At 42.4% G+C, this 26,939-nt stretch overlaps 1 protein-coding gene across 6 annotated transcripts; it reads right to left on the bottom strand.

Annotated features, from left to right (window-relative positions):
* Positions 1-250: 250 nt before the first annotated feature.
* Atpalpha (sodium/potassium-transporting ATPase subunit alpha) lies at positions 251-26,779 on the bottom strand. 6 transcript variants are annotated; one of them, XM_017247557.3, is made up of 11 exons: positions 17,691-18,198; positions 16,483-16,596; positions 13,983-14,063; positions 12,568-12,699; positions 12,241-12,507; positions 10,383-12,164; positions 9,823-10,038; positions 9,238-9,332; positions 3,242-3,416; positions 2,949-3,181; positions 251-2,885 (listed from the first exon to the last, which is right to left on the bottom strand). In XM_017247557.3, the coding sequence occupies exons 2-11, from the start codon at positions 16,492-16,494 to the stop codon at positions 2,765-2,767; spliced, it is 3,114 nt and encodes a 1,037-aa protein (XP_017103046.2). In that variant the 5' UTR covers positions 16,495-16,596; positions 17,691-18,198; the 3' UTR covers positions 251-2,764. The 6 variants fall into 6 exon arrangements, with proteins under 6 accessions (XP_017103046.2, XP_017103044.2, XP_017103045.3 ...); XM_017247555.3 differs by lacking the exons at positions 16,483-16,596; positions 17,691-18,198 and adding an exon at positions 26,656-26,779; XM_017247556.3 differs by lacking the exons at positions 9,238-9,332; positions 16,483-16,596; positions 17,691-18,198 and adding exons at positions 7,911-8,005; positions 26,656-26,779.
* Between the last annotated feature and the right edge of the window lie 160 nt (positions 26,780-26,939).

Here is a 26,939-nt window from a genome sequence, read left to right as displayed (position 1 = left end):
GCCTTTTCTATTTGTATTCGTTGCGGAACTCGAGTCATTCGGCAGGGGCTCACCGGGCGTATGAGCAATATATTTATGTTTATGGCCTCATTTCCAGTTTGTTTGGGAATATAAAAAAGTCGCGATTTTTGGTAAAGTAATTTAAAAACAGTAATTCATGAAGCTGATTAATTGGCGCTATTAAAGATCTTCCATACATGAATGTTTATAAGAAGAGTTTCCTGAAAATTTTGATCCAAATAATATACACTTCTTGTTTAAGTTTTATTTATGTAGTTTTTTTATTTTAATCATTGTTTAAATCTACAAATACATTTACAGCGGAGGGCGAAAGAACAAAAAATTAAAAATGTTTACTCATTGTTTTGTTGTTACATGCAAATTGTTATTTCTGCGTGTTTTTGACAAATTGGTTGTTGTTTTTGTTTCAAGTTCTTGCTTTTCTTTTTGCTTTTTGTTTTTTACCATCAAACGTTTATATAATTTCTGCATTTGTTTATAAATATTTGTAGTCCATATTATGAATTATTTTTGTTTTTTGTTTTTGTCCTCGTTTGGTTTTCATTTCGTTTTTTTTTTTTTAGTTTAGTTTATATCTCCTTTACACCAGCATCCATCGATCAATATTATTAATTACTCAATATAATTTGTTAACAACTAATAATAATAATTTTGTTTAGTTTTTCTTTTTACTTTCATAACTAACATGCCATAATTATCGTTATCTTCAATGCTAATGATCATCTTCACTAAGTTAGAAAACAAGACAAGTGGAAAACAAAAACAGCAGCGAATTATACCCATCGACTCTGCGCGTGTCATAAGTCCGCGTATGTTTTTTTGCTCAGTGTAAGGGTGTGACCCGACTCTGGCTATTGAAAGTCTGCAGAATGCGAATATCGCCTCCCGATTAATTTTTCACAATTTTCTCAATTAGCCAGCGGCCAGCGGCTCAATTGTCGGCCCCACTCGTAAGCAAACCTTTTGAATTCGTTGGATTTCAATATGGTGGCCAACAATATGGCCGCTCAACCGTTAGTCTCTGCATGAGTGTGTGTGTGTGTGTCTGTGTAATTAGGAGGGGGGGTATGTGGCAAAGGGGCAGTGGGGGAAAAGCGATAAAAACAATCAAAGAATAAGTAAACACAATACTGCCTTGGGCTTGCCCTATTTTGGGGCGCTGTGCCGTGTAAAACTTACAAACATTTATTTTGTGGATGTTTCTTTTTTTTAATTTTATTTCGTACTTTTTTTTTTTTTTTTTTTGAAATTTTTAGTTGTTCTGGGCATAGGTATCGGTAACGGTATCGATTTCGATCTCGGGGGTCTTAACTCCTCCGTATCTCTGCATTGGTTTTTGGTTTTTCGGGCTTAAATGCACACAAAGCATAATATTGCATGTCAATTGGTTTAAGGGGTTTATTTATAAACATTTAGTTGGTTTTTTTTTCTTTTTAGTTTTTAACAAATTCTCCTGCAGACCAGCGGCCGAATTAACCCAACGAGTATCCTCAAAATATCGATCAGAACCCGGATCCGGCTAACTGAAGGGCCGTGTGTATTGCTAACTCAACGCTAACTCGCAGATCGGTCGACTTTCGGATTCTTTTCTTTTTTTTTTTTGGTGTATTGTATAGCTCCGTTTATATAATCAAATTTTTTCATATAATATATGTGTGTATATATATAAACAATTATATTCCTTGTGTCGCTTGGTTTGGGTTTCTTTTCATGGTTTTTTATTTTTTCTGTTTATATATATATATCTATATATTTCGTTTTTGCTCTTTTCTCATTTTTTTTTGTTGTTGTTCGTCGTGTTCTTCTGCGCTAAGCTGCGTTTTCAAATTAATTTCTGATTTTTGTTTTTGTTCTTGGGTTTTTTATTGGGGGGTTTACTCTTCACGGCTTATTTGGTAACTACGCTAAGGTTTTCATTGTTTTCTTTTCCTTTTTGTTTTAATTTCTTTATTTACGCTTCGTTTTATAATTTTTCTAAACTTCTTATATACTTTGTCTCGTCATGCGTTGTGTATCGGTGTGTCTGCCTGTGCTGGTGTGGGTGTCCTGTGCGAGTGTCAGTGTTGTGAGAGTGTAGGTGTGTTAGTGTGTGTCCTTTCTTATGTTATTTTTTTTCTTTTGCGGCACTTAATGCTCACTTCGGGCTGTTGTTGTTCTTGCTCTGGTATTTATTGTTTCGATAAGCTTTTGCTTAAATAATCTGTTTATCCATTTTCGTTACGTTAATAATTTTACTAAAAACATGTTCTCGTTAATGTTTTTTTTTCGCTCTGTATTTCTCATTTTAAATCGCTTAGTTACTGGTTTTTTTGCTCTGGTTGTGTGGCTGTTGGTGTTTCTTCGAAATTGTTTGTTCGCTTTTGTTTTGTTTTTCATTTTATACTTTATTTAAATCTTATTTTTAGCTTTAATTTATAATTTAAATTTACTTAAACGTTTAAAATAATTATCGCTTGCATTTTGTTTCTCCTCGTTTTACTTTAAATAATTAAATTAAAAAAATAAAATATATTGTAATATGTTCTTGCTGTAGCTTTCTGTAGCCGTAGCTGTTGTTGTTGCCATTGCTGCTGCTGCTGCTGCTGTTGCTATTACTGTGGTTTTGTGGAGTTTGTGGTTCATAAACATTACTATTTGTTGCTCTGCATGTAGGTTTTTTTGTAGGTTGGTTGGTGTTTGTGTGTAGGTGTGTTGTAGGTGTGGGAGTGTGTTCTTTTTGTGTGTTTTGTGTGGAAGTGGGCGTTTAATAGTATGTCTCCTGCTCCAACCAGCCTCCGGGGTTGCGACGCAAGTAGAAACGACGGGTCTCGTCATAGATGAAGATGGCCAGCGCAAACGGAATAGCCGGGAACCACCAGACAAGTCTATCGAGAAATATATCATTTTAGCAATCTATTATCATTCAATCTCTTAATAGGAATACTCACTTCAGGGGGTACATACGCAGACCCTTCTCCATACCCGGGCAGTACGAAAGGAACGCGGCCAGCACGGTTTCAAAGACAAGGCCAAAGTTCAAAGCCCAGTTACGCATGCCCTGCTGGAAGATGGAGTTACGGCGCGTCTTACAGATGATCAGATCGGCCCACTGCACAACCACAATCGAGATAAAGAAGGCAGTGTGGCAGGTGTACTCCAGGGTCTTGCGGTCGCGGTAGGTCTATACAGGAAAATGAAACTCATTAAAATATATATCCACATAAGATAGTGGATGTCTTACCCATTCCTGTCCATAGGAGTCAGTTAGATCGTTGACGGCCTTGGAGTCCCACATCTTACGAATTCCAAACAGTTTCTTGGGCAAGAATCCGTTCTCAGCCATGATGACGAAGTAGACAAAGAAACCGGCGGCAGCCTGGATCATACCGATCTGTCCATAGGCCATGGAAATCAACCTGAGTTATGCAAACGGGGAAGGGGCACGATGGGAGGGTGGAGAAAACAAAGATATCTCGTTAGACAGCGCTAAAAAGCAGGCTATATTTTTTTTAGTTGTGTTGGGTTCGGTTTGTTTTCAGGACGCAAGACACTCGTTCTCGTTATGGATTTTCGGCTATTTGGTAAAGTTTTCGGGCATCAGACCGCATCTAAAACATGCGCGGGTTGGCCAAGGTTTTTGTTTTTTTTTCACATCAAAGGAACAAAATAGGGAATTGTTTTGAAAAAGGGCTATAATTGCAGAGGAAGATATAGAGTGGAAGAACACGTAGGAACAAAAAACACATAACATTTAGGGAGAGTAGGAGGATAACAAAAACCCTGTCCAAGAACCGCATCCGTCTTGTGCAGTCCTCGACTCGAGTACGCAATCGGTACTCGCGGTTAGTCTTGGTTTAGATTGGTGTTAGTGCCACTTTACCTTTAAGCGCGTTTATGAGTTGTTTAAGCAAATGAATGTTTATCGTTTTGAGATTTAATGGTGTTAGACTTTACTTTATACAGCGTGGATTGTGTCTGAGCGAATCTCGTTTGAATTTTAAGTTTTTTGTTTTGTTTTTTTCTTAGGAGCTCGCAAAAGCAAATCGTACTAGTTAAATGCTCTGCAAAAAGCGTGAGGGCGCAGAATCGATTTGAATTTTTCTCTTGTTCTGTTTTGGCTTTCTTAATATTTGGCATTTGGATGTGGATGTGAAAAGCTATTGGTATTGTTAGTGCTAATCGAACATGCAGCTATTTATACAGGACATACAGGACTAACTAAGGAACATGCAAGATAGTGGAAGCGTGCCAGTTATAACTAGGATTTAAAGCGAATGCAGCTCAGCTCTACAGTCGATCAGGTTGTGGCACCTGTTCGTTTACTTACTTTTAGGGAAGATTCGAACATAAATTAACATAACACATAAAGGCAATAATAACTTACACTTAAACACAAACTTAAACGTAAAGATAGAAACACGTAAATGAGAATTGCACACAAAAAATTATAATAAACCTCCATTGCCGGCTTGGTTAAGACTCCCCCTCACATTCAGACTTACTTGGCGACTTGGCACTTGGAACCTGGGCCCAGGGGACTTGGGTGGCACGAGACTCTCTATATTATAGTTTTGATTATAACGATAGTGTGTGTGGTGTATCTAGATTCTAGAACACAACTGAAGCGATTTTTCGGTTTTCATGTTTGGTTCGAACAAACTCAACTACAAGTAACGCACTAACTGGTCTAAGAGTAACAGCGGAAGCTTCCATTTTCATGTATTTAAGATATATTGTTTTGTCTTTTCTTGTCGATTGATGAGATAATGTCATTTGTTTGCTGTGGGTGTGGAGTGTTTTTGTATCTGGTTGGGTTTCTATGCAGGCGAGCGTTGGAGCGAGCGAGCGTTTTTCTTTGAAACTAACTTCGCCAAAAAAAAAAAAGCTGTTGGGCTAATTTTCATTGTGAGAACTACAGTTTGCAGAACAGATACTTCAGTTCCTGAATCTGTGTTAAGACCGACGATCGTAGTGCGAGTAACACACCAACAATTGCAACACATAGAGTTAAGGATTTGAGTGGGGGTTACATAAAAACAAGAATTTCAGAGCAAGTGTTTTTAGAATTTGAAGAAATATAGAACACAATGGGTAAAATTTTTTTGTTTTTTTTTTTTTTTTGGTTTAGAATATATAATTTCATTCCACATTGAGATGTTCAGAACGGAAACGGAAATGAAAAAGAGGAGAAAAGGTCACATAGAAACAGGAACGCAAGGAAACTATTTAATGTGAAACACAAAACTTTTTAGAAAAACTCTTTCGAATGTTCTTGTATGTGTGTTTTAGGATTTTGAGGAATTGAAACAAAGAAAAACGCAGGAACGCATCAGCAAACGAACAAACAGTCGCAGGTTTCTGAATGAAATTTTAGATGAAATTTTGGCATTCCAGCTCTCAGATCTACCGATTCTTGGCCAAATACGATGCAAGAAACGCGACCACATCAAACAAAGTTGGTAAAGTAAAAAGATGGTTGCATGTTTGTTCATTTTCTTTCTAGTTCTTAACTAATCAACTAAAAGAATGTTTAACACTTTGGATAATTGTATATTTTTTTTTTTTTTTTTTATAAAACCTTAGCGTTAAGTTTGTCCTGACCTGCGGTTCACCAAGTTGTCGCGATACGGATCTCTCGGCTGACGCTTCATAATATCGCTCTCGGCTTGCTCGTAAGCGAGTGAAATGGCCGGAATCTTGCGTTTTTATGGCAATAATGTTTCAGTTATATATATGTTTCAGTTATCGGTATTTTTGTGCAAGTTGCAAGTTTGTTAGTTGGTTGGTTTGATAATCAAAAGAAAGACATAACAAGAGTTGAAAGAATGTAGGGAAATACAAAAGGAAAATCCGATTAAAGTTTACAAATATATGTAATAATATTTGTATAGAAGATTCATATAGTAAATATATGTATATACTTGCGGGCGAATAATAAATACTTGTTCTTTATACGCTAATTAATAATCGCTAATAGATCATTAAAGATAGACAGAGTTTTATGGATAGGCGGGCAGGGACAGGGGCAGTGTCGAGTTGCACCACCACATCTGTGGCGGTACAGTATCTGTAGTTGCATGTTGAAAGTATTTTGGGTAGTTTGTGTTCGGATTTTAGCTCCCGCGAACTTACGAAGCTAAAACTAAGCTAGGGCAGAAAGAGCATAGAACACCCAGTAACAATAAATCGAGGTATATATAGATGTATATATAGTAAACAGTAGGTTGGTAGTTGAAGGGGGGTTTTAGAATGGCTTAGAGCTTAAAGTTTGTTGTTACAAATGTTTCATTATTACTAATGGACAATTTCGGCCTTGGGGGTGTACTTATTTCGAATGGTATCGAGTTGGTTTGGATGCGAGTGTCGGTCAACTACAACTCAAAAAAGAGGGGGGGTAGAATGGATGACTGATTGGGGGGGACAGCTCTTGCCTGACTGATAGAATGTGCGGAATGAATCGATACGAGTCTAAGATAGAGTCGTGGATGAGGAGGTGATGTCGAAATCGAAATTGTTCTACCGATATAATAGATTAGCATAAGTAGAAACGTACATAAGTTCGATACAATATACAGACTCACTAAGTTATAATTAGGCCTGCTCTAGTAAGAGTATTTTAGTTAAGATCTAAAATGTGGAGAGTTTCGAGTCTTATATCCCGTGGAGAAGAACCAGTTCTCTTGGTCGTCACTTACCTTCGCACCGCAAAAAATTAAGGATCTCAACAACCAAAAAGTACACAAATCAAAAATAATAAACAGATAATACTTAGAGTGGGAAGCATATTTCTGTTATCAAAGTATTATACAAAATTCGTTTGGATACCGAAGATTTATTAGAGAAGAGGTAGAGAAAGTGATAGAAAGCGAGAGTTGACCAAAACTAAGCAGAAGAAAGGAAAGGCTAGCTAGCTGGCGGTCCTAAGACCGCTCGGAAGAGATCCTGATCCAGTGTAAGATTTCTATTTAAATTTTTGTGCAAAAATAACCTTTACGATCTTCCAACATTGTACGCTGAATGGCGTTTGAGAATTACGTTAATTATTTGCAGAGGGCTTGAAAAAATTAGCAAAAATCAATGCAAAAAAAATAGATTGGATTGGTATGCATACGAGTACGACTATAATGATTATATTCAAAAATTGCTTATTATATAAAATATATTATTTATAAAAAGACAAATTAAGGAAAAGATCAAAAGAAAATAGTAAATGACAACCATCGGATTTGCAACCCCATATCTCAGAGAGTGCTTAGGGATAGCTTATAAAGAATATGGATTGGCGAGTCTTCTATGAAGACACGCCTCCGATAAAACATATAGTAATGTGTAAGACAATATGGCTAAACTTTACTTTTGTTTACTATCTGAACGGAATTATCAGAGACTAGGAGAATCTGGAGAATATATATTAAGGAAAATGAAATAAACCGAGAAGCTACCAAATCAAACATTGAACATAAAACATGGAAAAACACTTGTGGAGTTAATTCCAAATAATCAACATTCAACCAAGGAGTACTTAAGCTATTTGAAAATATTTAGTTAGTAATAGAAAGACAGAGATATAGCGGATATATAATAGAGAGAAATAGAGTAAAATGATTGAATTGTCATCGACTGGTAGAGTAGAGAAAGAAAGCGTTCTTGATTTTGACTAGATTTGAGTGTCCTTGGCCGGCCAAGGACTCCGAATTGGGGTACAATCGTATTCAATTTGCTTTTTTCATTGCGTTGTAGAAAGTGAAAAAATTGGTGGCTACAGTTGCAGAAGAGGCAATTGACTTGCAATCGTTGATAATTTAATTCGATTCTTGCTGTTTTGTTGATTGGTTGTTGTTGGTTGGTTGGTTGGTTGCTTGTTCAAGTTGATGTTGTATTTTATGTTGATCAGCTGAGTGAAACTTTACCTTTCGTTGACCAGTTTGTCTTGGAATGGATTCCTCGGCTGGCGTTTCATAATATCGGATTCAGCCGTCTCATAAGCTAGGGAAATGGCCGGCACCTAACGATCATATTTTGGTTGGTTGGTTCGGTTATCGGTGGTTGGTTGGTGGTTGGGTGGTTGGTTGAAGTGGAAAAAATAAAGTGAAATTAAATACGATAAATTGTGGGAACTTGACTTTCATTCTTGACTTTCATCTGGGAGGGGTACACCTACGGAAAACCCTGCAACTCCGCTGCTAGGACGACCACTCTCGTTCAGTTAAATATATGAGTATTTCTTACAATCTAGAATGCATAACTTAAAGATCCGGCTTAGGTCTAACTTAGTTGCTGCAAAGACTTATAGACAGACTGCTTGACAGTGGTGGAGCGACGAACAGAGTTAAACATAATCTCGAGTTAAATCAAGGATAAAAAAATGAAAACGTTTTGAATTTGAATTTTGGTAATTTTGATAATTTGGTTGGGTTAGTTGCTACCAATCGTGTGCAATCGACAATTTTTCAAGTCGAACTTTATTGCCAAATCTTACAAACTTAAAATCCATTACAAATGCCAATCTAATTAACGTCGAGTGGTGGATCTTACGGTTAACTCAGTGTTGGTTACACCACAAAATGAAAATAGTGAGAGCGGTATGTTAAGGTGGTTTGTTGGGTGAGATAATAACGAAATACGACGCACACCAATTAACATTTAGAGCGTTTAGAGAGAATGGCGGATGAAGTCGGTAGTAGTCGATTGGAGTAATATATATTGGGGATATATATTGAAATCGGGAATTGAAATTGTACAGGTAGGAGTAAAAATGCTTGGGATTGTACTCGTAATGTACAGAACAGATGCATTGTAAAGGAAGGATATATGTATAGAGTGATGCATGTATATGTATAAATGGCAACGATCCTCCACCGAATGGTCTTATGATACAGAGATGGTATCTGATTCATGGTTGGGATTGCTGGTGGTGTGGTGGCCATGTGGAGTGATGACAATCTTAAGAGTAAGTCGGGTAAGTTAGTAAGCCATAAACGCGACAACGGCTCGGTTAGTGGGTTGCGCTGCCTTCCCGTTTAGGCCAACTTATGCTAGTTACAATCCAGCCACATACACATTAAGACATATGCTATATTTATATGCTTTTCTTTCGATTTGCTTTCAGACTTTTGATTTGTTTTTGGTTTTTTATTTAGTTTAGTAGTTGAGATTAGTGTGGTGGGTGGGTGGGTGGTGTGGCATGTGTGTATGTGTGTGGTATTAGTGTGGGGTAGAAATTGACTTGATTGGCACCTTGAGTTCACTAATTTATCGTTGAAGGGGTCACGTGGCGGACGCTTCATAATGTCGGCTTCGGCGTGTTCGTAGGCCAATGAAATGGCTGGCACCTAGGTATTGGATTATGGCAGGTGGTAACATTAGCAACGGTTTTTACAAAAGTTTACAATTTCATAGGCCTAGGTAGCCTAGTGGCTTAGCTAGAGTTTGGGGCATGTGATGGATAGAGTGAGAGCACTTAATCTACTCAATAGCCTAGGCACTGGCGATGGATGCGACTTCGACTGGTGGTCAGGCTGGCCAGGTTACCTCTCGTTCACCAGGTTGTCCACCTCCGGGTTGCGGGGCCGGCGCTTCATGATGTCCGCCTCGGGTCCCTCGTAGGCCAGCGAAATGGCTGGAATCTGCCCGCCAGTGCATTCGGCAGCACAATTCACATACATCGATGTTAAACAGGTCTAGTTCTTAACAATTAACCAAATTTGGGGTTTGGGCTACAACTTTTACATTTAACTTGCTCGCATTGACTTAATTGCAACATTAACTTTCAACATCATTCGGGGTTGTTGGGGTTGTGGGGGCTCGGAGGGCAAAACTTACCATGTCGGTTCCCAGATCGATGCACAGAATCGTCACAGTTCCCAGTGGCAGTGGTATATCGCAGAGGATGAAGGCCAGGAAGGGTGAGATTTCGGGAATGTTGGAGGTCAGGGTATAAGCAATGGACTTCTTCAGGTTATCGAAGATCAGACGACCCTCCTCCACACCAGTCACAATTGAGGCGAAGTTGTCGTCCAGCAGAATCATGTCGGCAGCCTGTGGAGTATCGCATTTGTAGTTTTCAGAAAAATCATCATCACGTTCGGGAGCAGAAACACAACAATTAGCGCATTCATTAGACTTGACCAACTTATAATGACTTATATCGAAATGATAATCCAGGTTTATAACTCACAGAAACGAAACTCATATAGAAAATCATCACAATCACACTCAACATGCTGTGATCAACTAGTAAGAGATCAAGATATATATTGAAATATATATGGAGGAGGAAGGGGGCTTGTTTTTAAAGACATCGATTTAGGAATATTTTTTTTTGCCGAATGGATAACCAATTTTTGTGGTATTTGTTGTGCGGAATGCGGACGAGGGTTTACCTGCTTGGACACATCAGAGCCGGCGATACCCATGGCAACACCGATGTCGGCCTTCTTCAAAGCGGGGGAATCGTTAACACCATCTCCAGTCACAGCCACAATGGCACCCATACGCTGGCAACCCTCGACGATGATCAGCTTCTGCTGGGGCGAGGTACGGGCGAAGACGATCTCAGTGTGGTAGCGGAGGATCTCGTCCAACTGCTCGCTGGACACATCACGCAGCTCGGCACCGTGAACGACGGCGGCCTTGGCCTCGCGGGGGTTCACTTCGGAGATGGGGATGTTCAGGCGCTGAGCAATATCCTCGACAGTCTCGTTGCCCTCAGAGATGATACCGACGGACTTGGCGATGGCCTTGGCAGTGATCGGATGATCGCCGGTAACCATGATGACCTTGATACCAGCAGAACGGCACTTGGCCACGGCATCGGGTACAGCGGCACGCGGGGGATCAATCATGGACATGAGGCCGACGAAGCGCAGGTTGTCGATGGGGAAGTTGATGTCGTCGGTGTTGAACTTGTAGCCGGAGGGATACTTGTCGGAGGGCAGCATAAAGTCGCAGAAGCCGAGCACACGCTCGCCCAGGCCTCCCAGTTCCATGTAAGCGTTGTTGAACGCCTCCTTCATCTCCTCGTCGAGCACCTTCTCCTTGCCGTTGATGAAGATGGTCGAGCAGCGTTCCAGGATACGTTCGGGAGCACCCTTCATGACGAGCAGGTAGCGTGGGTCGTTGGAGTCCTCGGACTCGTGGATAGACACCTGGTACTTGTTGGTGGAGTTGAACGGCACCTCGGCGATCTTCTTGTTGCGCTTGCGAATGTTCATTACATCACCCAAAGCCAGTTCCATGCACTTGAGCAGAGCCGCCTCAGAGGCGTCTCCGCTGACCTCCTTCTTGAGAATTGGAACACCTTCCTGACCTCCCTTGAACTCGGCACGGTTACAGAGAGTGGCAATGCGAGAGAGCGCCTTGAATCCAGGGCTGGTTCTATCGTATTGAACACCCGACTGATCCTCGGTGGTGTCGGCCTCGATGATCTGGTTGTCGAACCACATGTGAGCGACTGTCATTCGGTTCTGGGTGAGGGTGCCGGTCTTGTCGGAGCAGATGGTCGATGTAGAGCCGAGGGTCTCCACGGCTTCAAGATTCTTCACCAGGCAGTTCTTCGATGCCATACGCTTGGCGGTGAGGGTCAGGCACACAGTGACAGTGGCCAGCAAGCCCTCCGGCACGTTGGCGACAATGATGCCGATAAGGAAGATGACGGCGTCCAGCCAGTGGTAGCCGAGGATGAAGGCAATCACGAAGAAGGTGACGCCCAGGAACACGGCCACGCCGGTGATCAAGTGGATGAAATGGTGGATCTCCTTGGCGATGGGAGTCTCGCCGGTGTCCAGACCGGAGGCAAGGCCAGCAATACGGCCCATGACAGTGTGATCGCCACAGCTGATGACCACACCCTTGGCAGTGCCCTCGACGGCGTTGGTGGAGAAGAAGGCCAGATTCTTGGTCTCCAGAGGATTCTCATGGGTGAACTCGGCGCCACGAGATTGCGGCTCCGACTCGCCGGTAAGCGACGAGTTGTCCACCTTAAAGGTGCGGGCCTCGATGATGCGGATGTCAGCGGGGATACGGTCGCCGAACTTCACCTCAACGACATCGCCCAGGACGAGATCCTCAGCGCGCAGCGTGAGTTTCTCGCCCTCGCGGATGACGGTGGCGAACTGGGGTACCATGTTCTTGAACGATTCCATGATCTTAGAACTTTTCGATTCCTAAAATATTAAGAAGGAAGGATGTGTGTTTAGAAAACTATGTCGGTTAGAGTATGTTGTCTGTAAGGAAACCCACCTGATAGTATGAGAAAATGCCCGTCACGATGACGACAGCGGAAAGTACAATACCCAGATACAAATTATCGTCGGCCGGCTCCTCGCTGGTGCTGGCCTGGATCGAATAGGCCACGAAGCAGAGAATAGCACCGATCCACAGCAACATGGCGAAGCCACCGAACAGGTTCTTGCAGAACTTGACCCACTCGGGGGTCTGCTTGGGTGGCGTTAGCGCATTGGGACCATCGCGCTCCAAGTTCTCCTTGGCCTTGGCGTGACTCAGACCCTGAAATAGGGGAATTTCATTAGTTTCTCAATCATATCGAATCTAAAAGCTAGAACTCACATTTTCGGGATGTGTCTGAAAGCGCTGATACAATTCCTCAGGAGAGATTTTATGATGGTCGATATCCAACTCCTGTTTGAGATCATCCAAGTTCTCCTTCTTAGCTGCTTTGGCCGGCATCTTGCGTCTTGACTGTTTTTGAGTGGTGGAGTGGAAAAAAGGTAAATGTTAGTTGGAGGAATCAGAGATAGGGTTGCTGAAGCAGCGATAGACCCACAAGCCGACACATATTTCGATTTACTTCATGCCCGGGTTTCAGACCAGGATTAGCCATAGTGTTAGGTTAGAGAGTGAAGAGATTACGACCGAAAGAACCATTTGAATAGATTAAACCTTTCACCACTAGGAAGAGATAGCTGGAGAGAGACAGTTTCGAGGTCATCCACTTACCCTTGGAAATAATATTCGTTAGCTTGTTGGGTGTTATCGAATGGGGGTTGTAAGCCCATTCCGAGTGCGAGCGTGAGAATATTCAAAATGATCTAGGGGCTAATCTATGGCATGCTCTCCGATCCAGACGAGAAGAGCACGTAATGAATCGAGGTGCACCAAACAAACGACAGGCAATTATACAAAAAAAGCTACTTAGGTATATTGGGGGGGTATTACGTATGCAAAACAAAGGAAATAAAAAAAATAAAAGCAAACAAAAAAAAAACACTGAATGAAACTTTACTTTGCTCCCCCATGGGCTGCTATATATACGCGACGACTACTATGCAGGCTGACCTCGGAGGAGCCAAGAAATCGAAATAAAATAAAATATACACTATATATCATATATATGTGAGCGTCGGAGCAGCTGTCTGGTGTCTGGCGTTCTATCTTTAACACAGTGTCTATAAGTGTGCTGTCCTATTGAGAAGCACGCGCACTGCCTCCTGCTTTCTTTGACGTCATAGTTGGGGGTTGCCATGCAATCAAGGCGAGAAAAATACAAAAAAAAATACAAATTGTAAAAAGCAAACAAACATAAAAGTAATGGTTGTTTTTCTTTAAAAATCTTTTTGAAAATCTGCAGAAGCCTCTTTTTCCCAATAAAAGCCGAAAAAAAATATGAAATGGCCAATAATATTTGGCCATGGTTACACATACACTCGGACAAGTGGTATTTATAGATATGTAAGATGTTTTTCCTCTAAATGTCAACTGCACTCGGTAAATGCCATTGGAAGGATGCCCAAATATAAATAAAATAATAAATAATAAGTGCAATTACCGACTAGGGGGATCGATGATGATGGTTGTGGCAGGATGGCTTGGTTAGTCGAGAAGTCAAAAAACATAAAAATGGAAAGCACAGATAGAGAGTGTGTGAAAAGTGAAAGAACATAAATATGGTAGATGAAAGATACATATACATTTGGCATGTAGGTAGGTAGATATGTAGGTGAGTGGGGAAAAATTCGATTTACCTTGTAGTGACCATCGGCCGTGCGATTGTCGTCATCGGTCGCTATAACCGTGGCGACTCGATAAGAGTCCGTTCTCCCTTGCTACGCGCATGAGGGTTTGGGATTTGGTTTGGTGGGTCGATAGGTTGGTTTGGTTGGATGGTGTTTGTTTGATTGATGATGTCGATGATGGGCGCGAGCAAACGCAAACAAACGAAAAAAGATACAAGATACAAATCAAAATAACGGGTAACAGAACATAAAGCGAGCATAAGATACATACACTATGGATATGACTAAAATAAGGACTAAGGACTAAGATAAACATAAACGCAATGATTCCTGTGGATGAGTACATAACTAATATTAAACTAAAAGTCAAGATGTGGCACGACACGCGATTTGTTTTGATGATTCAGCGCAAAACGGGGTGATGGAAAAGTTTTCTCCCAAAGGACAATGAATCATATGTGTTATACATAGACTTCCAATAGATACTGCTTCCGCGCGGGAAAGCAGTCGAATTTCGCCTTCCAGCAGAATTTTAATATTGGGGCCTTATCTGCAGTGCTTCGTGACTCACTTTGGGGGCAGTGGTGGGAGTGCAGAGTCGTCAGCGAAAAACAACTCAAAAGATATGCAATATAAACACACAAGATCGCGGTTTGTTTGGCCATGCAAGCTGAGAGAGGCAGGAGGTGGAGAGCGTTGGGGAGATCGAGCCATCAAATCAAATTAAATTAATTAAAAATACAAATGTCTGAGAATGAGAACTCAGTGTGTGTATAAGCAAACCTGTCGCTCTCACATGGCGGCCAGCAGCAGCAACCTATAATCGAAAATCTTACGCTTTGTTTGGCTTTCTGACCGGGCGGCGGTTGAGTTATTTATTTATTTTCATTATATTCTATATACGATGTATGCTTTTTGGCATACAGGTTCTCTAAGTTGGGGACGCGAAATAAATCGAAAACAGTACAGACACTGGGAGGGCACTTTGGGAACTTACGCACTTGAGGCAAGTGTGCTGAGAAAGAACTATTGATTTGCCTTGTTGGCGGCTCTTGTATCTTTTAGTATCTCCTCGTCGAGGGTATTCCCTTCTATATGATTCTCTGGCTTTCTGCTGAACTTAACTGCTAGACAATCTAAAGATTAAAATTAGGGTTAGTTAGGTGGCTTAGAGGATAACTTAGGCTTACACGCTAGACTTAACTCGAGTGTGCGAAACAATTAGTTAGCCGTGACTTTCCCACAAAAAGGCGTTACTTTTAATTTCCCTCCATACTAATTAATTCAACTTAATCGCACTTTTCATGCTTCAATTGCTCCGAAACAATGGCAAGGGTATGGGTCTGGGGTCCAGGATGGAGATCGAGGCGATATATATATATAAATCAGAATGCGACAATGGCCGGCCCACAGAAAAAGCTTACATAAGCCAGGGAATGACAAATGGCAAATGGCGGATAGCGAACTGGCAGATACAAACCACTAGCTGCCACAAGCAAGCCAATTAGGCGAATAGATACAAATGTATCTGTGGCTGCGCTCCAGCTGCTTCCCCATTTTATTTATTTTTGCTGAACGGTTTGCGCACATTTTGCCGCAAACCATTTGGCATTTGAACTTGAATATCAATTTACAACAAACAGAAGAGGGAGAGGGGCGGGCCGAGCGGTCCAGAATTGACGCGCTAATTGTTCAATCAATGCAAATAGTAGAAGTATCTGGGAAAACGTGTAAACTTGCGGGAGCGCAGTTGACAGCCGAAAAGCAACGCGAATTAAGCCACAATTGTAAGTAATCGTCATCGTCACATGGCATTCGCTTTCGTCTGAAATGCATATAAGCCTAACCGGCACAGGTGAGGTGCAAGTTGGGTTTTAACCAGTTTCGAACCAGATTTAAGCGGCTCGGTTCCCAGAACAGGTGTAACACGACGAGGGACGCCTAGCTGGAATATGGAATTCAATAGGCACCTCAAATGCATGCGCGCTTCGGAAATCGAAACTGTTTATAGATATCTATGTAGGTACGTTTTTTTCCGACAAACAATCGTTAGAATATTGACAAAAAAAAAAACCAAAAGATAAAAATTTCCAAACTGAGAAACCAGTTTTGTGCTGACGAGATGCATTTTTATCCCAAAAATCCAGAACCAGACTTACGAGGCTTAACTCGCTAATGACTGGCAGTTGCCCCCGTGGAGAGTTCGTTCAGAGACAATATTAGCAATGCCACGCTAATGATCTTCCAATTTTCGCAGCTCTGATTAAGAACCAGGCCCCACACCCCCCAAATACCTGACTTTCTTATCGGAGAAGGGCTCTGCTCAAGGGCAGGGGGTTATGCAATCAAGATACATACGTTCTCTATATTAATAAAAATAATACTTAAGATGAAAATAAACATTAAAATTAATCATGCCCGATGCAGTCGGGGTTAATTAAGAGTGATTAGTTGGATACGTAAATGATGTAAAGTGCTTCCGACCTAGTCGTCAGCTTTGATTACCCACCTGGGCACTCATGGTGCAGACTCTTGATGAAACTTATAAGATGAATAAGCGAACAAATAAAACAATCTTAACAAAATATAACAATAAAAACGAGAAACAAACTAAAACTCTGAACTGTAATGAGAAGAAAAATGCAGAAAAAATTAGAAAGAAAAAAAATGTTAAAGGGAGTCAAGCTTATGCAACAATCGTAAGGATACGCGGGCGCTTGGAAATTTTGGAAGGCGAACGATGTGCGGTGTGGAGCAGCAAGTGGACCGCTGGAAGGTCGTGGAGTCACGGGAAAGTGGATGTGGAAATGCAGGCGGCTGGAAACTGCAGCCGAATAACGGCACACAAACACACACATTAAAGGAGCTTCAAGAGAGAGCATTTTCGAATCCAAGGAAATTTCGAAAGTGAGCGAGCTTAACGGTAAACAGCGCAGAGACAGAGAGAACGACTTCCGTTAGGGGCGCAAGCTTATGCTTTTCCAAGACATTTTCCTGCTCGGCCCCACTTTTCTTTTTTTTTTTTCTGCACCGCTCCTGTGCTGCTGCTGCGTGGAATTATGAAATCGCTAGCGGGGGGGCTGCTCTATAAGAGCTATAAGCTATATCCACACTCGTGGTAGGGTGGCCAGGAAATTACTGCTATTCCAAAATGTAAATCGCGACAATTGAATCTAAACGATTTCATTGCCACAAAGCCCCATACGTCAAAAAAGAAAAAAAAAGCGGTGCAGAGGAAACGGACGGACATGCGTTTTTTCTTTTTTCTCTCATGCTATTTTTTTTTTTTGCTTGCCATGAACGCCAAATTGAATGCCAAATTAAAAATTAGAAAAAACATTATTTTTGCAGACGAAAAAATCTCTTAAAAGCGGGCATTTATCCATACACACACTCATACACAGACATACACTCAGAAAGTCACTCTCTCTCGAAAGATGCAATTTTTGAAACAATTTTGAGAGAATTTTCAGATTCAGATTCAGAATTTTGAGAAAGGATCTTAACACTCGGTCTCTGCTGTATCGGTTCTTTCGATCCCCGTCCTGCTGGTATATATCCATTACGCCAGGCATGAAGTTGAGAAAAATCGATTCCGCACAAGGACGTTGGTGGGCGGCGGTGGGCTGTTGGGCGCTGCACTCGAGCAGACATGGAAAGTTCTCAGTTCTTTTTGGGGGGGTTTTGTTCGTATTTCGTTTTTTTTTTTTTTTCTACCTTTTACACTGCGGCTGGCTATTACACAATTTTTGCACTTGGCGTTGCGAATTCTGTTTTGGGGGCTTTCGCAGAAAACTACCCCGTTAGCAGTATTGAACTTGTTTTTACACTTGATACTGATACCGATTCGATTCGATACGATTCGAAATAACAAATACTGATCACACACGCAGACGGGATTTTATTTCTTAATCTATTTTTTATTTTTTTGGTTTATTTTTTCGAGCTCTCGGACTCGGTTGTCCTGCTGCTGCTTTCCTCCTCTCCTCTAGCTGGACTCAAATCGATGCACAGTTATTGTGTAAGCAAGAGCAGCGTCGGGGCACACCAGCGCCGGGGGGTGCGGGCGATTGGCGGCGGCGGGCGGGCGTGCGGTTGGGCGGGCGGTAAGTAGCAAGCTGTACTGTACACCCGACAACAAGACGAGAGAGCTGCGAGCTGAACTGAACTGCCGACTACAGTTGGACCGACTTTCCCAGTTCGGTAACGACGCTCGACTGAAAATTGTGTAGCCCGCCGCGAGTGGTTATGCCTTCGTGATAGAACGTTCTGCGGGCGCTCGCGTGGCGTCGTCGCTGCTCTGCTTTCGGCAGCGAAAAGCTTTCGCCAGCAGCCCCCCTACACTGGAAGAAAATCTGATATGCTAACTGGTGAATGAGATTACACAAGTATCTAATGATGGTATCTGATACTCTGTTTAATCAACGAGTATCTTTTTTCATAATTTTTCCATATCTAAAGTACTCTCTTATTTCTCTCAGTGCAGCCAGATGTTACACTAGCTCTCTTTCAGTAACTCTCTCTCTCAGCTATTTCCGCTCCCGCGTGCCAAAAGTGCACAGTGTATCGGCATGAGAACTGAGAGCTTTCCAGCCGAAAAATCTATGGCAGTGTGACAAGTGAGGCAGGCCGAGGGTGGCACGAGGGGGGCGGCGGGCTTGGGAACTTCGAAACTGGAGCAGCTGGACGGAGGAGAGTAGTGCGGGTGGGAGGGAGGTTAGGACGAGCAAAAAGCGCCAGCTTAGGGGTTGGCTGCGCAGCAGAGAAGAGCGCAGAGCACAGCCGAGCAGCGGAATGTGTGTCAGTCGGAGAGGACAGAGGACGGTGGCAGAGGGGGGGGAGCTAGGGGGGGTAGCAGCAGAGAACGAGCAAAAATCTACATAAATTGTATAACGAAAACAAAGCGTTTTTGATAAAAAGGGCAGGCCAACAACTTTGGCATTTCGGAGCGACTATTATTGAGCCCTTGCCTTGGTGACGTCACTCATAGCAGTCCTGCCCCCCCTCTCTGTCAGTCAGAGTGATGTCAATTATTCACCTCCTCCTCCTCCACCCCAAGATGGACATCCTTCCGAGGCACAAAACATCCCCAAAATCGGTAAATCAATGTGGCTCGTTAGCGAAACCATGAAATCCCATATTCAATATACTCTTGTGCGAATCCGAAAGTTCCACACATCCAAAAAGGACGAGGATGTGTCTTACTTTTGTGCTTACTTAACACATTTGGAGCCCAAGAGAGAGGTCCCCCCCAGGTCCCAGCTCCCAGTCCTACTAGCTTAAGGACTCTGGCAATTTCCTCTTGGACCTTGAGTCTATTTTGGGGCTCTGGTAACTCGAGTTTAATTACACAAAAGGTCGCAGGGCATGCCGGGAAACCAAAATGGTCAATAGTAAGTGGTAATACACAGAGAAAAAAAATCCAAATTCCACCTTTTAAAGAGTCCTAGTCCAAGTCCTAATGGGCATGACTTTCCTTACATAATAATCAACTTTCTCGGTATTTATTTCTTGCTCTGTGCCAAGAACACGGTCGGAAAATCAATAGACGACATCGTGCCAGCCAAAGCAGTGGAAAAACTTTGTGTCTCTGGGACTCCTCCCCCTCTCCTATTCCCATCGATCCAAAACGAAACCATCTAGATTTTCTATTTGGAATCGTGCACGTTTCTATCAAAATAATCCAATCGCATGAGATGTCCGATAGAGGAGTGTCTTGGCCGGATGAACTTTGACTCAATTTTCGGCCCATCAACATGGCCATAACTACACATGGTAATAACTATACAAATTCTGGGCTAAAAAGCGGTGCTGGCCTGGAAAAGTTCTTGCCTTTAACATCAAGTTATGTAATGACACGCCAAAAAACACTTGGCAACCGGAATCGGAATCGCAGAATGCTTGTCTGCCAAATGGCCTCCAAAAGTTATAAACTCTTACTGGCCAGATATCGCAGTGATGACCCATGCGTAGGGGAGTGGGAGTGGAGCAACTCGTGCCGGCTTAGTAGGAGGAGGGTAGCGTCACAGAACTTATGACAAAGCTGACTGAATGGTCAAGTGACGCAGGGGGAGCAGTTCCCACCACCAATCCGTCACTCTGACGTCTCCAGACATCGGCCTACATGGCAGTCATTGCATTTCAAGTAAGTCCATCGATCAGTCCAATCCCGGTAACAAGTCTATTTGGGTGTTTGGGCACCCTGCCACGTGTCGGCTACCTTTCGAGCCAAGTCCCTTGGAAAAATCAATATGCAAATTATGAATGCGGTTAAAAGTGGAGAGAACAGGCAAGGGTCTGTTTTCTGGCCAATTATGACTTTTAGGCAAAATCAATAAGCGACCCAGTGATGATGGCTCTACCAATTGGCTACAGGGTGTGGAAAGTCAACAGAGCTCCATATGGAAGCTGAGCTTGAAATTATAACCAACTAGATGGTATTTTATTTAAAATAGATACTAATTGTTAGTAGGTTTATTAGAAAAAGTGCAAGTTTTCTTACCAAGTTAGGATCTAGGATAAATGTAAATATTTAAAGCCCTTACAAGATCTAATAAAGAAACCCCTAATCTGATTATTTTAAATTACTTAGATTAAGGATAAAAGAAAATATTTAAAACTAGAACGATTTCTTATAAAGTAACCCCTATTTGTTATGAAACTCGATCTGTGTAGGAGTTGCAGACCTGCATTTGAAACCCGGGCCAAGCGTGCATCTCATTTTGGCAGCTAATGGCTAAAACTTTGGCCCAAACGCTAATTGCCATTGGCAAAAGTAGATCAGAGATGGACCAGAGACCAGAGAGTGGTTATGAGAGGAGCGGTGAGTGGACCTCGCTCCAGTTACATAATATCGTTCATGACCTGGGCCCTGGTGCAGCATAATCGCCGCACAACCCAGCTGGCGGCAGTCAGTCACTCGTACTTGAGCATTGATTAAAATGTATGACCCCCGCCGATCCCCTCCGTTCTACCCCCCGCGTAGGTCACATTTTGGCATGAATGGCAGGTTATATACCCCCCTCTTGGGCTATGGTCTTGGGACATTTAATTCAGACGGGAAAGACACGATGCGGCAACGTGTAAGTTAGAGACTACGAGTAACTAGCTAGTCTATGATGCCATTCGAAGCAATTTGCTCGCCGCGGCTAACGTAGGCGTTTTGTGACAATAGATTTACGAGCATAGCTCGTCTAATTTACGCCATTTCCATTGTAAAGAAGCGACCAATCCTCCACAATAGTTAAAAAATATGAGAAAAACCTTAGACGGCGACAACGATGAAGGAAAGTCACTGGCATCTCTCGGCGGACAGAGCATTGAATGAAATGCCCCGGAAAAAACCAATTGTTATTCCACGTTTAATTTAGTAGAGCAATGGAAAGCATAAGCCTCTGCTTTAGCCACTGCCTCTGCCTCCCACTGCCCAACCGCCCACCGCCCACAGGCCTCCATCCCATCCTCCATCCGCCTTCTGAATCCGATTTCATGGTTTGTCAGAGCAGCTGACTGCCTGCATCGTTGTGGGCGGGCCTACAGTCTTGAATCCATCCCAGCTCATCCCATCCCCTGTCAGCGTATCTCATAGATACAGATACGGATACACAGGCACCAGATACGCTTTGTGGCTTTGAGTTTCAGTTGGGTAATGCGAGACCGCCGGCCCGTCCGAAAATGGAGCAATAAATTCTAATCAAAATTAAAATATACATAATAATAAAGTAAGTAAAGCAGCCATCTAGTATAGTCCCGGCAACCGTATTCTATAGCGCGTGTGTGCACTTGTCATTGGGGGTCTGGAGGTGGGTCATACAATTTTGGATGTATTGCCAAGACCTGTGATTCTTCCAAGACCTTCTTCTGGCAAAGAATCTGCCAGCTCATCTTTATAAAGTCCACTGATAAAGAGAAGACACGAGGGGTTCTTATCAGTCTCTAGTTGAGCTTTATTTTGGATTATGTAATAGGTACCTATATATTTTATTTAGCTCTTAAAAATTCATTAAATAATTACTTGAAAAGCTTTTAAAAACTAAATTACACATCCATGACTAACTGTGTTTGGTTTTTCCCTCCGATATCTCATTAAATTATTCATTTTTTTAAATAAATAATCATGTGTGAGTTATCCCCTAATGTTAAAAAATAAAAATAGATCATTCATTGCCTCCCCCCCCATTAAGTTAAAAAACTGCAAAGTGGCAACAATGTGAGGCCTAAAATCGATACTTTGGGTGTCTTGGGGTGGACTAGGTGGGTGCATCGTTGGGCTGACACGCGCCACCGCTCAACCAAGTGCCGCTTGGCACTAAATCAGCCCCAATTGAGAGCATACTGGCTAACCTACTTAAGCGGCAGCCGTCAAAGCCCAGCAAACGGCAGCAACGATTTGTGGCACGTTGGCACATCTAATTGGAAGACAGTGGGAGCCTCCACACTCGAGGCGATGCACAATCGAGGTAATGCTCTCTAGAGCCCCACCTCAAGGTTGCCATGCAAAGTCGAAAATACCCCAAATATACCCCTGACTATCAGTGATTGGAGCGTTATCGGGAACCATCACCATCTCCTGCTATCTGCTGACGCACTTCACCCGGCAACGACGCAAACCAGTTCGAATCAAGTGCCGCGAACCCAAAACCAATTACACCTGTCGACGGCTATTTATTTGCCCGACTTATTCGCAGCCATTATTTGTCATTATGGCCAAGTGCGATAATTTGATTCGAATTCGAACCCGGTTATTTTCGGCTGCCGATGGCTCGATGGCTAATTTGTTTGCATTCGCAAGAGTAGCTGGAAAGGCAAAGCTACTAGCCAAAGCCACTAGGCAGGCAGTTTGTATATTAAATTGTATTTAAATTAAAACAAATTACGGACAAACCGACTGTGTATGGGTGTGCAAGTGGCAAGTGGCAATTGTTGATATTGTCGTCACGTATGAGGCATTAAATTAAATAAAAATTTATTATGACGATTTAAGAAGCCGGAGCTCCAATGAAAAGATCCAACTGCAGACATTCAATTGAGTTATGTTACATACAACTTGTATCTTTTTGGAAATCTCCTAAGAATCTTTCAATTGCCCAGCATTGGATATTTGCAGGTAGCCTCCCGAGTGGCTCTCATCGATGATTTAATCGAAAATATTTATTTGATATACATATATGTTTTTTAAAAATGTACAAGTATCCATGGGGAAATCTCATGGAATCTCTTGGCAGACCAATCCAATTTTAACAAGTTCGAGTTGGATTTATTTATTTACTCGAGAACACAATGATCTTGCCCCCCCGAACACACTGAACACTCAGCAAGGCCGGCTGGCTGTGTTTATTCATTATTTATGCTTTCCCCATTTAAGATTCTTGGAGATGGAAACATGACGGTTATGTCATTTCCCCCCAGACACTGACCAGTGTCCAGATTACTGGACAAATCTCGGTTCAGCTCGATTACTTCCTCCCACAATGCGTTCGTTTGGCGGTAATTGTGGTAATTGCTTACCGGACAGACAAAGGGACGATAGTGCGTGTCTGTGGAGATCTGGTTTTCTGCTCGAAACTCGTTTGAACCGGTCTGGGAAACAAGATCTCTTATTCCACCTTTGAACTACAATAGTTTACATATTCATTGGGCAGAGAATGCTTTGAAATCAGGTCTATTTCAGGTAGAAACAACCCTCTCATCTGGTAGCTCCATCATCCCCCGAGGGGCTTCAAAGGTATATGATCGATGGACCTCTCTAGAAACTGAAAGCTACTAGAACCACTAACCCCAAAACCCATAGACTATCGAATGAAAACGAAAATAAATCAACGTCCCACCGAGTCCCTAACTTAATCTTCAAGTGTTGGGTTTGCTTTTGTTATCTGATAACTAGACTAAAGGTAAATAAAACGGCCACTGCCACAGCCAGATACAGATACAGATACTTCTAAAAGCAGAGTACCTGGGACCCCTGGCAGTGGGTTATGCAATGGGCTGGGCAGTAATTAAAGCCCTCTCCATTGACGCAAACCAGAGGGTGTTGAATATCGCACCGAATCGAAACAAATCAGAGTCCTTGTCAAGTGCAATCTTTGTATATAGATGTTGCAAACTGACAGCCAACAGCGTTAATTTTTCACACTACAGAGAGCGAAAAAGGAGATCATAAATCATTTAAATTTTAAAAAATAACCATACCCCTCCCCAATTTCGAATTGAATTTCCCACAGCTCCCTAAACTGTTTGCCATTGTCAGTTGATTAGATTTTTATTGGCGTGTAATTGAATTAAACTGGCCAATATTATTTTGTTGGCACGCTTTGATTGCCCCACCGGCTGAAGACATGGGCCGGCCGGAAAGCAAGTCACCACCTCGGGGCAGACGCTTTTCTGGTATTTTCCAGTTGTAATTACTATCGCTGAGGCTTTTGGGTTTTTATAGCCTCACCGTAAACTGTTAAATTGTTAAGACCACAAAAATATGAATACAGAGGCAGAATCTGTTTCTAAACTGGACCCAGAGACGGAGGCCCGTCCCAGGCATTGGCCATAGGTGTTTCCACCAGGAATGTGATATATGATGATTACTATACTATATATAGAGCATATTAGACTGTGACTTGAAATCCACGACTTGTCATTGCTTTCCTCAGTGTGTTTGGTTATAAACATTTAATTGCTTTATCTTTGTTTCGGGACTGATAACCGCTTGGATACAGATACTACAGATACCGAGCTATGGTTTCGGCTGGCCCTCAATGCCCCATCATTCACACACGGAGCGCGAATCAAGAGCAAGACAGCTTCATTATCACGGGTCCTCTCAGATTCAGATTGTAGTTTCTTGATTTTTTACTCGGCTTTTTTAAATTGACTTAAATTGAAAGCGCATGACTCAGCAGCACACGGAGTGGAGCTACGACGGTTGGGGGTGGCGAGAAGGGGGGCCATAACTCAGTTCTATGGGGATTTTATGCGTGAAACCATAATGTACAGTGGACCATAATGCTTGGAAAGATAATCAGTTTCAATGTTAAATCATAATATATCTATTTTTAACTTTTAATAATTTTTATTATTTCCCATAAAATAAAGTATATCTTCTTAATCTTATAAACTAAAATATATCTTACAAATACTAGTTATATAAACATAATTAGTAAGACTTAGCTTAATAAAACCCCATTAACTTTTGTCCCACTGTGCCCATAACTGGCCTCAAAAAGTTTTGCATACTTTCGGGCTGACAGCTGCGTGTGTGCGTGGCAATAGAGATACTCGGGCGGGTGGGTGTGTGTGTGGGTGTGCCCTGCCCTCAGACAAGCCCCAAAATCAATACGAATACAGGGCTGATGTATCTAGAATTCAAGCCCTAGAGGAGGACTCGCTAGAAACATGACCATCAGGCCCCAGAAAACGAAACTCATTAACGTCTGCGGTGTAATTAACTGGCGTCACCCATTGGGGACTTTTCGGTGGTAATGACAATAATCGGCGGGAAAGGGCTATATGGTGCTATACCTTGCCAAGAATACAAAAAAAAGTACGCCTTTTTACGTAAGTGTTCGGAGGGGATGTGTACTGGTGTGTGTGTGTAATTAGCAGTGCACGACTCGCCCCAATGACACCGATTCCGGAAAGAGGAAAAAATACACGGAAAATGGAAAAATAAACTGTAGCTGAAATGTAAATGCCACCGAGGGGTAGTTTCTACAGATAGTGCTCGAGATTCCAATAATAAAAAAATCTGCGAGATGCGGCGGAATTGGGCAAACGGGGCGTGGTCGGAGAAGGGGGCCGGACGAGCAAGGCTCCACTAGCCGTCGCACCGGTTATGTAAGCCGAAAAATTGGAAAAATTCCAGCTGCGAAAAAGAAAGCTTTATTTTCCCCCTGGAAAGCAGGAAAGCGGGAAAGCGGAGATTGCGCATGCCAGTGGCTAAGGGTTAATCGCCAGAAGCAACAACACAACAACACACATTTCCAGTGGAAAGCCTCGAAGGCGAGCCGAATGGAACGAACGACCGAAGCACACCTGGAAAGGCTGTGAGAGAGCGTTAGAGAGAGAGCACCTGAAAGAGAGAGTTCCGCGCACTCTCTTTCGCATTAGAAGTAACTCCAGCTCCAGCCAGAAGGGAAAGATATAAAATAGAAACCAGCCCAGGCGATTATTTTATTGATCAGCCAGCGGATTAGGCCCATCCAATAGGATTAGCCCCTAATCCCGATTCTTCAGATCTTCGGCTCCACCCAGTTCTTGAAAGTTTCTAATTTTTGGATTGCGGGGCGGAGGGGGGGAGCGAAAACAAATTAATAATACTTGGCAGCGTCTTAGGGCGTCGCCGGCGCTGCGACGCCAACGCCAACGTCAACGACGACGCTGAAATGGGAGTAGCTTTGTTGGATCGTTGTTTTTATTGTTGTTGTTGTTTTTGGGGGGCCAGCAACACAACAAACAACAGCAGAACGCACACAACACACACAGATACACACGCACACAGTCACAGCTATCGTTTTTTTCCCCACCTGAAAACGCCCGCTCAGCATTTATTGTTTAGCAAGCAGCGAGCGTTACTTTCGGCCTTCTTTTTCGACCCACTGACGTCACGGGCTCTAAATTGTTTGCACTGACTCGGTTTGGCACTTAATTAACTTAGTTTTGATGCTAATTCAGGCTTAATTCGGGAGCTCACCTCGTAATCCGACCTTAGCGCCATGTTAGTTACTCGAAATGTAGGGTTGTCGTCATATTCTAGGGCTGTTGATTATCAAAACTATCGATTTTTCAAATTTTTATCGAAATTTCTATCAGGTTATGTTGATAGATGTTTTCTGGCAACGCTGTCACGTTGCCACACTTTTTTCAAATAATGTTGGTATTTTTATTGGTATTCTTAGTGCTGCCAACTCTTGGAAAAGTTCGATACAAATTTGAAAAAATCGTTATTTTGCATTTTTTCTACTTTATAAAAACTTG

Source organism: Drosophila bipectinata, chromosome 3R (genome assembly GCF_030179905.1).
Source record: "Drosophila bipectinata strain 14024-0381.07 chromosome 3R, DbipHiC1v2, whole genome shotgun sequence".
NCBI classification, from domain to species: Eukaryota; Metazoa; Arthropoda; class Insecta; order Diptera; family Drosophilidae; genus Drosophila; species Drosophila bipectinata.
Note: the sequence above shows the minus strand (reverse complement) of the source record. Positions and strands in the feature narration are given on the sequence as shown.